Consider the following 13,768-nt stretch of genomic DNA (forward strand, 5'->3'; position numbering starts at 1 on the left):
GACCAGATCCAGCTGGATCTTTTCCATTTCGCTTGTGCCTGAGAATAACTGCACTGCCCAAGCCCTGCTTTGGGCTTGGGCTTTAATGACAACGCAGCAGAAGCAAGGTGGTTAATTGCTGTGCTGTCCGGACATCTTTACCATCCCTGCTTTGGTCACTCCGTTAAAACAATAAGAATGCTATTTCTTGCCTGCCTCTCTATGCTAATCAGCTAGCCCAGTCTCCTCCCCTCCAGCCTCCCTTAAGAACTGTACACATCCAACTGTCACAGGGGCGAACTCCAACCAGGCAGATTTAATCCTGCAGCGCTTTCCCCCTTTGCTTGTTTCTCTAGCAGTCCTCTCTACACTAGAGGGACTGGACTTTACAGCAGAGAAGGAACTGAAAACGGCTAAAATTGAACGAGAGAGCTAGTTTCACCGAGAGACGTCGTTTCTTTTTGAACATTCTAAAAGGGGAAAGGTCCAGGGCGCTTTAAAATAAACTAAGAGTTAAGTCGTGTTTCCAGCCAAATAAGCTGGCATCTTTGTAGGCAGGAGGTGCGATACTGGTAAATATTTACTGCAGAATTCTTGACCAGTAGAAACCCTGGCATGCTTTTCGAGGAGTAAATGTTTTACATGCGAGGCGAGATCTGCGCGTGCCTCTGTGTTCTTTCCAAGTAACTTCTGAAGACAGTTTTTGATGTCTGGCTAAGACAAACTGCGCTAGTGGTCCCCGAGTCACAGCCAGATCGTTGGTACCATGTCTACAACACAAAGGAAAGACGACAGCCACCTGTTCACCAGTTCGTGCACGCGTCAGCTGCAGGTGCAGGAGGATCGGCAACAGCAAGGTGGGTCTAGAGAGCAAAGTCCTGCGCTCTGTGACTTTCTGACCTTTTGTATGTCTGGGGAAGGGTGGGCTGGTGAAGAGCTTGCACCCTCTGAGAGGAAGAATAATAGGCTGGACAGTAGGTTCCCGTGGCCTCGCTGTTGATTTAAAGGATTATCATTTCTTGAAAGACTTTTGAGAATACATATTCCTTGGAAACAGGTACTCAAACTAGACACTGCCAGTTGTGTAGAGTGTGCTAGGGTGTGTATAATTGAAAACACCCATGGGGCAAGGCTGACTGGGCTATTGAGGAAATTTAGCCAAGAGCAGCTTTGTTAGCCTGGCGCTAACCTCATGTCCTACTACTAGTAGGGGCTTTGCTTACATCTAACTTTGTGAAGACCTCTGACTCATTCAGTTGTGGAAAATGCATATTTTGGCACTCATTTTAGAGTCCAAAGAGATCTGGAACAGACAGTGTGGCATTTGACTTGATGGACACCTAAACGCCACACCTCACCAGGCTTTCCATGAATAATCTTTAAAAGCATTTCAGATTGACTACTCAGCCAGACGATTGATACAAATAGACCAACTACTACTCTATCCCCTTGATAAGGACAACAGAAGACACTAGTGGGAAAGGCTGTGAGCTGATGACACCAGCATCACCCTGCCCCTCCCCCAGGCTAAGAACTTTCCAAACGCATCTAACTCCTTGCAGCCTGTCATGGATCTAGGATATACAGTGCATAAGAGCCTCATTTATTTCTGTGTATACTTGGCTTTGGATTTCACTCTCCTGGTGGGTAGCTGCTAATGGATGGAAACCTCCCACATTCAAGGTAGCGTAGGGGTGCTAACATTTGGTGAATGTCTCAAGCCACCTCCCTGCAAGATTCCGGAGCTGAGCTGAGTGACCTCATGCCACACGGGGCTTAGCAGAGCAGGGACAGGAGATGATTCCTGTGTAAGGAGTACAGTATAAGCCTTTCAGAGCACGCTGGTTAAAAGAGGGAGTTTTGAGCCAATAGCCTTAGACGTGGCACTGTCCACGTGGCTCACGTGTTACTAGGAAATCTTCGGTTTTGTCTAGGTGTTTCTTTGCTGCTCTCTTTTACTTAAAATGTGCAAGGCCTCAGCTTCTCTCATTCAGATGTGATATTTATAATAGAAAATTTGGTGAGAGGAGCCTGGAGAAGTGAGTAAAAAGAAGTCCTGTAAGTGACATCCTAAAGACGCCTGCTGTGAATATTTTAACAGGCAGCCTAGTCTCTTCTTCAATGTATGTGCTTGGACTGTTATTTTGCTTGCTTTTAAAAACAAAAAGACTCCACTTATTTGGCACTTAGTACTCTGTAAACTGCCCTTTAAATGCCAGTACATGATGGACAAATTCTTGCATCATTATATATGATCTCCCCAACATTATTTTTAGTGGGCAATATCAGACACTTGTCACTAAAGTTAACCCAATTAAGCATAAGTTAATAGTTATAACTGTACACAGACGATTCATTGCATGGGGCAAATTCTTAGAGAATGATATGTCCTAAACATTATGCAATTTTTAAACTTTTTTTTTCTGGCCAAGTGGTTTTCCACTCTCCAGGACTGAAGTTTGGAAAGGGCATGATCCCCGTAAGACTGGGCATTAGCTTTAGAGTTTGTTTCCAATTTTATAAGTGGAAAATAATATCCCTCTGTTGTTTTAATTTAAGGATGGCTGTCTTGATGGTTTCTCATTTACTGGCCATCCAGAGAAGCCTGGAAATATCATTATGATGACATACTTCCCAAAATACCAAGAAGGCTCCAGCCTACTCCTCCCTTCTCAACCAGGAGCTCTTCACTCGGAATCTTTGGAAAGCAACCACACTCTTCTGGGGCCAATTCTGAAAATATATGCCCACCAAAACCACCATCCCCGAAGTTGTGAGGCATGCTAATGAAATCCAGACTAGCCACTGGGTGCCACAAGAAATATCATCTAGAGGTCTGACCAGTGACCTGTTAAATGGCAGCCCAGTTCCTATAACCTACATGTTTACATCTATTGCAGTCTTGAGGTTTGAAGGTGCTCATTCGGTGTGGTGGCAATGGGTTTTCCCAAAGCTATATTTGCGCCTTGCTATTTTGCAAAGTTCAGCAAAGGTCCAAAGAGGCAAAGGTGTTCATTGCCTTCTAGAAGGAAGCCACTGTGGGTCTGTACCCCAGCTTCATTTGCCAGCATCCATAAGTGCTCCCTCCCTCTTCCCCTCTACCCCATCTCTGTCTCTCTCTCCCTCTCTGTCTCTGTCTCCCTCTATCCATATTCCCCTCTCCCTCTCCGTCTCCGTCTTCCTCTCCCTCTCCCCCACACACAAACCATGATTAATTACCTATTTTGGATGTTTGTTGCATGTATTGATTAAGAACATATATAAACACATATGAATATGAAGCTTTTGGCCTCACTTCAGCCAGGTTGATCTTCTAGTTCTCATCTACCATGTGGACTTTGGTTTATTAACATATAACTCTGCTAAAGCATGGTCAGATTTAGTACACACATGTATTTCTAGCCCTGCACACAGTATGCTAATGTATTCTATTTTAACTCTGGTATTTAGTCTTACTATCTAGTCATTCATGAAAATATACCATTTTGTTTGATTGCATAAATAAAGGTTATTAACTCTTTGACTGTTTGGGCAACAACTATGTGAAGCCTTGGGTTACATGCTTGGTAGATAAATGAACTAATCCAACTAAGCTAAGGTTCCTGTCTACCCTGAGCTGACTCTCAATGACAGACATTACACTTTTCCAGAACAGAAATTTAGCACCTTTCTCTCTCTTTCTGCTTCCTCTTACCTTACAGCTTCTTCTTTGTTATTTTTCATCTACTTATCTGTAATTTGGATAAAACTGGTAAGGACTGATGTTTACATCTGTGAGGTAATACAGACAACACTGGTAAGTATAAATGTTTACATGTCAGGTTCATTATGCATTACATATATCAAACCAGCAGCCATCTTTGTGTTGGCTAGTGCTTTAAAATTTACAAATGGCTTCATGTGTGTTCTCATCTAATGCATGCAACAAACATATAAAGTAGTGCACTAGTAATGGTGAGAGACAGGGCAATTATGGATGCTGGCAAGTCTAGGTATGAGCCTGAGCCCAAGATGAGACCGATGATGATGGTGATGGTGATGATGCTGCTCCAGTTGGTGCCTGTTCCTCTCTGTTCAATGGAGAGAAATCCTTTGTTCTATTCAGGCCTTGAGATGACTGGGGGGAGCCTATACACATTGTGAAGAACTGTGTCCTAAGCCATACATTTTAATGTCACTCAAAGCACTTGTAGACATGTTGACTATATTGGTACTGTGACCCAGCCAATTTATTGAGCCATAAAATGATCTAAAACCCAGTGTAATGAGCTCATTTTAAGATGTGTAGAAATACCCTCCAAGCTTAAATGACCTTCCTAAGATCACCTCATAATTAAGGGCTATTTGGAATGTTAATTTTGTTCTGTATAACTCTTTTCCAGAGTGTATACCTTAGTGTTACAATATTTGATCATTTTCCATAGGTTCATATCAAAGAAACTTTCCCTCAAGCATCCAAAATGCCTTGGAATGCCTCTTAATATTCTTTGTGTGTATTGATACAATTCTGACATCAGTTCCTTGAGTTTCTTGTGATTCAATTCAATTCTGTCACTACCAAGAGGCAGCAAAGACTCCACACATAATCACATAATCTTACAAGGCTGCCCCACTTCAGACACCCATCACTAATTCCAGGAGTTTGCAAACTAATCGCAGCTCTGCAGGATCAGCCACAAATTCAAAATGTCCTAGTCCTCTCCCAGACTTGACAATTCACCAGGATGGGCGACAGAATTCTGTATTACTTGACTTGTGATCACTCCTTCATTACAGAGGATACAGATTATTAACCAGGTCAGAGATTTGAACTATAGGTCTGGGTGGATTATGAGCAGAGGGGCTGGTCTCCAAGGAGTCAGCGTGTGCCCTGCTCCCACATACTGATAGATTCATCAGCCAGCAGAATCCACTGGTCTGTGTCTAAAGTTTTTATATGAGTTGCATTATGTAGGCGTGATTGATGATGTCATTGATCACTTGACTGAGCTCAGTTATCATTCCTTCTCTAGATCCCTTCAGTGGGCAGAAGCTGAAGAGTTCAGCCTCCAATAATGTGGCCAGCCCTACCCTTAAAAATGTCTTAAGAGTCTAATTGCCATTTCACTGGCATAACAAAGCCACATCTGCCGCTCAGAAAATTCAGTTTGTGAAGCTTTGTGAAAGACACAGGGACAAAGAACACGTATTTATTATATTTGGTCATTTTTCAGTCTGTGCTTTATCCCCAATGTACATTATTCTAGGTAGTTTCCTAAAAGTCAAGAATTGAAAGGCATCCTCAGATGCCTGTTTGCTTTTTAATGAGAAACAGAAAGGGTTGGATTCCTCTGGGAGGTGTGGTGTGGAGGAACTGGGAGATGTTAGGGGAGAGGAAAACATACTCAAAATACAGTGTTTGAAAAATTTATTTTCAATAAAAAACATACAAAATAAGAAGAAATACAGACTGACACCCCCTAGCCCAGCCTTTAATTTGTAATCAACACATTTTAATGATACCTACCATCATGTAGGTGAATGTCAGAGCCTGAGAATGCAAACATGTCTTTTCTCTCAAGATTGATTTCAAATGTGGGTTTTCTGAGGAATTAAATATTAAAAACTAGGCTAATATTCTTTAACACTTTGGATAGAGTTAAAATACACATTACATTTGGATTATTATGAGTATACTATTTTCTTCAATTCTTTCCTATAGTGATGTATGAATGTACTTTATTACCTAGGGTCTTATGACATATGAAATAAACATACGGTACGAAGAGGGACTGCAGTTGCTACTGCACAATTATAAATGTGTAATTCCTTTAGATGAGATTATCATGAGACAATGTGATGGTTCTCCAAATAGATTTGTACCTTCCTTTGTGGTCCTGAAACACTGATGCTGTACACACAGTGTGGCATCATATAAATGACACATAGTCAGAATGAACTCGGACCAAAGGTGGAAGGATCCACACTGCAACCTAAAGGGAGCCTTGCGGAGGCTCGAGTGGCCTTTGTTCTGGCTGTGGAGAATTGCTTGTATTGATCTTCACACATGAATAGAGATAGATATTGATTACTTTTAAAGAGTTGGGAAAATAAGAAGCTTTGTGCCTGAAAAACGGTTTGACTCTTGTGTCCAAGCTTGGACTTAGTGTAGGAATCCTTACTTTAATAAACTTCCCCCTTGGTGGAGTGGTGAATGATGGCTTAATGATACAGTTTCCGTTTATAAAGTAAAGCGTTCTGGAGGTGGATGAACATCGATAGCAATATCATTACTTCTTCTGAACTGAATGCTTGCCACAAGGACAAACTTTGTAGCAAGTGTATTTTACCACATTTTAAAAAGGTCACAGTTCCGCAAGGCCACATTTATTACATATTTGAATGCATACTTAAGGAAACCAAAGAAACAAATGTTGTTTGTTTTTCTAGTATCCAGAATAAAGCTTTAAGGAAGTAATCAATTCGTCCTTGGTTCTCAGGAGCTATTTCCTGAAAAACAATTAAATTGATAAACTTTTCAACGCTGATTGGTAAAATAAAAATCAAAATATTAGACTGGAAGTGAGCTTTCTTAACTGATGAGAGCAGAGCTTTTATAAGATAAGCAACGTTAATGCCAATGGATAATAGAAGACAAGAGAATTGCTTTCTGAAGAATTGAGGGTACTCACTGCTACCACTTCTAGTCAACATGATGTTGAAGATTCTAGCCAGTGTACTAAGTTTCCTTGGAAGAAATAAAAGGTTTACATATAGAAAGAATTTAAAGTGATTTTACTAAAAGATGATAGAAAAACCCCAAAGAGAACCAGGAATAACAAGTCAACACACAAACTAAATTTTAATACGTATATTGAGTTTAAAATATTATAATATGTGCAAATTAAGCCAACAAAAAATGTGTATAAAGCCTGAGCACTTAAACACTTGCAAGAGGAACAATAGCACAGTGAAGTATAAAAGAAAATATCTATCCTTGGGGACTGGAGATAGCCAGATGGTAAGAGTGCTTACTGCGAAACTATGAGTACTGAGCTCAGACCTCAGCACCTATATAAAAAGCAGGGTGTGGCTTGTAGGTATACATGTATGTGTGTGTGTGTGTATATATATATATATACACACACACACACATACACACATATACACACCTATATATACATATACATAAGTATATATAGACGTGTATATAGGTGTATATAATATATGTATAGGTGTCTATATGGCTATATATGAGTATATATAGGTATATATGGGTAATTGATATATATATGTAAATATATAAAGGTATATTTAGGAGTATATATAGGTATATATGCATAGTTATATACACATGTGTGTGTGTGTGTATGTGTGTGTGTGTGTGTGTGTGTGTGTGTGTGTATCCCTAGCACTGTGGTGGCAAAGAAAAGAGTATCCCTGGGCTTTCTGGCCACCAGCCTGGTTCAGAAAGAGACCCTCATTCAAGGGAGTAAGCTCTCTCTCCTCTCTCTCTCTCTCTCTCTCTCTCTCTCTCTCTCTCTCTCTCTGTGTGTGTGTGTGTGTGTGTGTGTGTGTGTGTGTGTGTGTCATGTGTCTGTGTATGAGGTCATGGCATGCATGTGCCATGGCTCAAATGTAAAAAATTAAAGGTCAACTGGAGGCTGCCACTATTCTCCTTCCACCATATGAGCCCAAGTCATCAGGCTCGGCAGCAAGCCTGGTGCCTTTACCTGCTGGGCCATCTCAGCATCCACACACATGGTTTTTGATGAATATCCCAAATAGGACAAAGGATAGTCTTTTCTGGGATAATTCTATAACAAATATGAGAACACGTTACTGAGGAAATGAATTTCAAAACCTATTTTCCATAAAAGTTAGTTTGTGATGGGATGTGTCTGAAATATAAAAACTAAATGTATAAAGTTTCTAGACAAAAGCATAAGAAAATATCCCTACCATTAGAATGGACAGTTTTTCATGACAGGCATAAAAATCAGTAAGCTATAGAAGTATGTAAATTAATTTTTCATCATTAAAACTGTCTTTTCTTTAAAAGATACTATGAAGAGGGCAGACTGGGAGAGAACAATGATCCCACATATACACACAATTTGCAGCCAGAATAGTAAGAGTTAAGCACTCTCGCAACGCAAGAATAATTTAATTTGAAATGTGAACCAATGATCTGATGCATACTTCAAAAATAAAATAGCCAACAAGAACATGTAAAAGCCCCAACTGTGTTCTTTCTTAAAGCAACATGAAATAAGGCCACCATAGGACATCACTATGTCTCAGTGAATGCATAATTTGAATTTGGGACATCACCTCAGGTCCATGAGCTAAAGCCTACTAACCTGGTGTGGTACTACTGGGAGGCACTGGCGCCCACTGGGAGGCCAACGGTTGTGAAGCCCATGCTTTCTGCTCCTTTTCTCTTCTTTTTAAAGTTCTTGACTATGAAGTGAGTGAGTGGGTTTGCTGTCCTATGTTCTCCCACACCGATGTGCCAACCCAGTCCCAGAATGATGGGATGAACTGACCATGGACTCAAACTTCTCAGACTGTGAGCCAGAATACATATGTCCTCTTTCTAAGTAGGTCATTGGAGATATTTTGTCACATGGAAATTACCATGGAAAGATAACTAATGTAACCACTGTGGTTAAAATTTAAATTACTGATGATATGTCATTTGAAAGATGTGGAGTGAAGTGGTTTAACCAGTTTGAAAACTGGGTCAGCAGTTTATTTAAACAGTTAACCCTATAAACCGTCACTTCCACTGAGAAGTAAGAAATGAATAAGTGCACATAGCAGATTATGTTCATAAATGGTCACACATAGATAAGCACATTGTGTCTATTCATAGGCTGGAATATCATTCAGTAGAAAGAAATGAATCTCTGAAATACACAGCCGTGAAGGTAAGACTCAGGAAACGCTACTTTGACTCACAATAAGTCAGCCCCAAAATATATGATGTATTATTCTAGCTACATGAAATTCTAAAACAAAACTAGGTTATGATGACAGAAATCGTGACAGTTGTTCCCAAGGTAAGGAAATTATTCAAACAGGATATGAGGGACCTTCGTGGGCAGTGGACATATCTTATACATCAGGACAGAGGTTTGATTATCTGAGGACATAGATTTATCAAATCTTACCCACATGTCTTATTGTATGTGATTTTCCGGTTGCAGGAAATATTTTTAAAAAAGGAATTCCAGCACGTTCTCACGCTTATGCCTCCAACTCTCCATACAGCCTGCTAGCTTCCCACTGGTGGGTCGTTACCACACCAACCTCATGTGCTTTGAATCCCCCATGGCCTTTGTGGTGACATCTGGCAAACCCACATTTTGCTGCCGTACCTTTCTCTCTTGAACCCAGATGAGCTGCTGCATGAAGAGAAGGGCAACACAAACTTAGTTCAGAAATGATGGTAACTCAATCTCTGGGAGCAACAACTAAATCCTAATCTTGTAAGCCTTATTAAAATCCAGTTCCTCAGGTGGTGAATCCTTGGGGATCCTCCATGATCCTGGGAAACTCTAGCAGCTACATCTTAACCCTCTGCTGCCCCTGTTCCAAAAGACCTAACTCTCTCCTGCTTCCCCTCTTCCTCCATCCACCCCAGAAGCCCGGTCTACTCACCCAGTGATTGATTCATTAGGGGACTGGTTCACAAGAAGCCACCTTAAGCACGTGACTCATTCTTCATTCCAGGTAACATCTCCTGGGAGAGCAGAATTAACATAAAATACAAGCAACCCAGAGCCATCCACAGCATTTTCTTCCTATTTTTTTAAGTGTGAGATTATCTGGGAGGCGTTGCTTTCTCAAGGTGCCTGCAGGCTTCTAATAGCAACTCTCATGCATGACTAAGGGGTAGGAGTATCTTTGTGATTTTTAACTGCTTGCCCAAGGAGCAAGAACATTATGGTGTTCTACTGGTGGGGTAGCTGCTATCGGGTCTCAGTATGAAGTGTGGGTCATTGCCTAAGTGAGTTTAATAATTACTACAACTGCTTGTTAAAATTATCCCTGAAGATTAGAACACCCATATTAATAACACAGTTACCTAACTCCCATATTAATAACACAGTTACCTAAAATCACAAATTAATGGGATTAATGTAAAATAAATGAAAATATAAAATCATTGTGTCACAGTTTGGGCTGAGAGTGCAGATTAGTGGTGGATCATGTGATAAGTGTGAACAAAGTCTTACAGTTTGGTTCTCTGAGTCCCCCAAAAGTAGTTAGGGAGAGACTTCAGTGGTTTTTAGGTCTTGCATAGAACATTGCTTAGAATCAATGGCTTCAGAGAAAGTTTTTTTTTTAATTTTTTTTTATTAAATCCATGGTGTCTTTAAATAAATATTCTTGAAGTAAGCAGCCAACGTTTAATGAGCTTTATTTCCCCCTCTCAATCTTCCCTCTTGCTTAAACTCACAACATGCTTCATTCGCTCTAGTAAACAGATATATCCTGAACCTCTGCCATGGACGAGGTACTGTGTTAAGGTTCCAGAGAGCAAAGCATTCAGAACTTCTTGCCCACAAGGTGCCACTGTCTGACAGGCAGAAGGGCAGACACAGTAAAGAAAATAAATAAATAGAAATCTTAGTGTAAGTGGTTATACTGCAGAGGGATGAAATGTAGAATAGAAAGAATAGAGTGTCATGGCAGAGTGTGCTCCAGGCAGGCCTCTATAAGAGGAATGTGAAGAGGAACCTGCAGGAGGCTGGGGAGAAAGCTGGGCAACACTGGGGTCATAGCCCTCCGGGTTTACTTTGGTGCAGATGCAGACTGGGAGGCTCATGACTTAGACTCAGCATGTGATTCTAGCTGTTGGTTCACTTGCTTTAGTACAACATCACTGCATTGTTGCCTTCAGGTACCAAGGTCTGACTATCCACACGCCTATGATAAACGTTATTATAGATTTAGCATAGTACAGAGGTTAAGACCATACAGAGCAAAACAGAACACTTACAAGAATTTCTGAGCATACCTTGGGGACTGTCCCATAACAGCTGTGCCAACTGGCGAGGCTGCATGAGCACTTGAGGGCCAGTGGCAGGAGGATTGCAAGTTCCAGGCCAGCCTTGGCTACAAAGCAAGACTGTCTCAGAAACTTTACTAACCATCAGATGGCACAGTTGCTGGAACTTGCTGGGTTTGCCTGTGGCTTTCCTATTAGAATGTCTCGGGAAGGAGGGGGATGGGGCTGAGTGGTTTCCTTTCAAACACGTTCCCATTTGTGGGGAGCCGCCCTCACATTTGCCATTACAAGATGGCGCTGACAGCTGTGTTCTAAGTGGTAAACATAATCTGCACACGTGCAGGGGCAGTTTTCCCGCCATGTGTTCTGCCTTTCCCGTGATGACAACTGGGCCGATGGGCTGCAGCCAATCAGGGAGTAATACGTCCTAGGCGGAGGATAATTCTCCTTAAAAGGGACGGGGTTTTGCCATTCTTTCTCTTGTTTTCTCTCTCTTGCTCTCTTGTTCTTGTTCTTTTTCTTGTTCTTTTTCTCTCTCTTGCACTCTTGCTCCTGAAGATGTAAGCAATAAAGCTTTTGCCGCAGAAGATTCCGGTTTGTTGCGTTCTTCCTGGCCGGTCGCGAGAACGCGTGTAAGACCCATTGACTATTTGCACTTCTGTGGGCCACACTTTGGATAGAAGCACGTTGGAAGGACCAAAAGAGACCTGAGTGGTCTTAGGTGCATGTTAAGAAGATGGAAGGACATTTCTATAAGAGCTTTGGTTTTGACTGTGCGTGAGACAGGAGTACTAATATACTAATATACATACTAATTTGGGCTATTTGGTCATTTTACAGCTTTTGCATTCTTGTGGAGAGGTAACTGCCAAAAAGTTAGAGGTGAGGAAAAAATTAAGTTATTCCTCAACAACTGTGTTGTCATGTTAAAATAAAATAAGTCTTAGGCCAAGCTCTTCTGAATGGACAGACACTTATTAAGCACACATTTATGTGCAATCAAACACAAAGCAGTTCACATGCTGTCCCAAACTTTGTTATCTTTAAGTAATCTGATTACACTTTGCCTACCAACTTTGCTCAGACAAAATAGCATTCCTCAGACAGTGTTCTGTGTAGTCAGTCAGTAGCCAGGGATTCTTCTGTTTGTTAATGGAGACTGGACCTTTCAGTAAAAACCACTGGACACTGAACTTGGGTGCCTTGCTAGAGCCTTCCATCCATTTGTGCAAGACTAGGAAGTACTCCTAAAGTATTTAGATAAAATGTTAGATAATCCAAGATTCTTGAATGTCAATACTTTCAGTAAAAATTGCTTTTTGATGCTTACGGCAGTAACTTTCAACAATCTCTGATATTGAGACAGATAAATGAGGGGCTAGTAGTGAGAGTTTCCTGGTGTTGGAAGCAGCCTCTGGGGTACAAGTCTTCAGGCAGATCATCAGTTCCACCTTTGCCTATCCGTCATGTGTAGGTCCTTAACCTTTGCTGATGTCTTCTAACGCCAGTTGCAGCTGTCATAAGAAAAGTGTCTTCTCACATGTTCTACAGTCAGAAATGCATATATAATAGTGATAAAGTATGCACAGCACTCCCATGGAATAAAGAGACAAACCTTGTACAGCCTACACACCTGTGTACTGACGCCAGAGGGCTAGGGCATATTGTACTTACTAATCTAACTTTAATCTGTATTTTCTGTTCTGTGTAATGTGTGGGTGATGCTTTCAAACAGGGACTCACAAGACCTCACTCAAAACCAAGACCCTGTGGTTTAAGGAGACAACACATACCTGAATAAAATAACCAATGTTTTACAACCTTTTTGAGAGCAGAAAAGTATGTTTGTATCTTAGACCGTATCACAGCATTAACATGTCACTTACAAAAAAATCATGTATGGAACATTTGCTATATGCCAGACACTAGCAATCACTTCACGTATTTATTTTATTACAAAAGATAGCTAAGTTAACCTTGACTTGGGCCTGGGTCTGGATTGACTGAGCCATGCTCACTGCCTGGAAGATACTCTGGTTACTTGTGAAAGAGCTGGCCTGATGTCTGGTGCCCTTGAAATCAGTTTGTGCATTGCTTGTTCCAGATAGGCAGTTAATAAGCCACCAGTTAAATTCTATATGGATTTTGAGCCACATTCAACTGATTTAGGGAGGGTGACTTTTAGTCTAAACAAAGTCGGTAAGAAAATACAGCTGTGTCAGTGCAAATGTATGGTTCCTGAGCCAGCAACTTGCAGGCCAGGCGAGCGGAGTTGTTAGATGCTGAAAGCCCATGTCTTGTATATTTTATAAAATATTAAGCAAAGTAATACACCATGTTTTAAAAACTGGGGTGAAATGACTTAAGAGAAATGGTTTGAGTTTTTTGGTTAAACAAACTATCAAAGTCCAAAGCTACAAATTGAAAAGGGCTAAATCATGGTCACCACTATGATTCACCTTTTGTTTTTGTCGCTGCTGCTGCTGCTGCTGCTGCTGGGCAAGTGCTCTACTGCAGAGCTATAGCCCTAGGCCCAGCTTTCTTTTTAAATGGAAACAGGATGCTGTGTTTCAAATGTTGGGTCAGCTTTTGTATTAAATCATTAACTGAATCTGAAAATTTAATCAACATTTTGGTAAAGGAAGTTTCACACCTGAGTTACTTCTTAATGAAGTTGATGGGCAAATCTAGCAAAATAACCAAAAGTCAGGATTCAAAATGCACTAAAATTTTATTCCTCGTAAAGTTCCATTCCTTCTACCCACTCATCAGACACTTCATCTGCCAAGC

General features: G+C 40.9%; 1 protein-coding gene across 1 annotated transcript in view; it reads left to right on the plus strand.

The window, feature by feature from the left end:
• Positions 1-268: 268 nt before the first annotated feature.
• The window catches only part of Ranbp3l (RAN binding protein 3-like), a gene marked incomplete in the record, with an annotated part of 99,387 nt that continues 85,887 nt past the window's right edge, over positions 269-13,768 (plus strand). The window contains 1 exon segment of the mRNA NM_198024.2: positions 269-836. Coding sequence (NP_932141.1) covers positions 746-836 — 91 coding nt within the window.

This window comes from Mus musculus, chromosome 15 (assembly GCF_000001635.26).
Source record: "Mus musculus strain C57BL/6J chromosome 15, GRCm38.p6 C57BL/6J".
In the NCBI taxonomy this organism is placed as follows: Eukaryota; Metazoa; Chordata; class Mammalia; order Rodentia; family Muridae; genus Mus; species Mus musculus.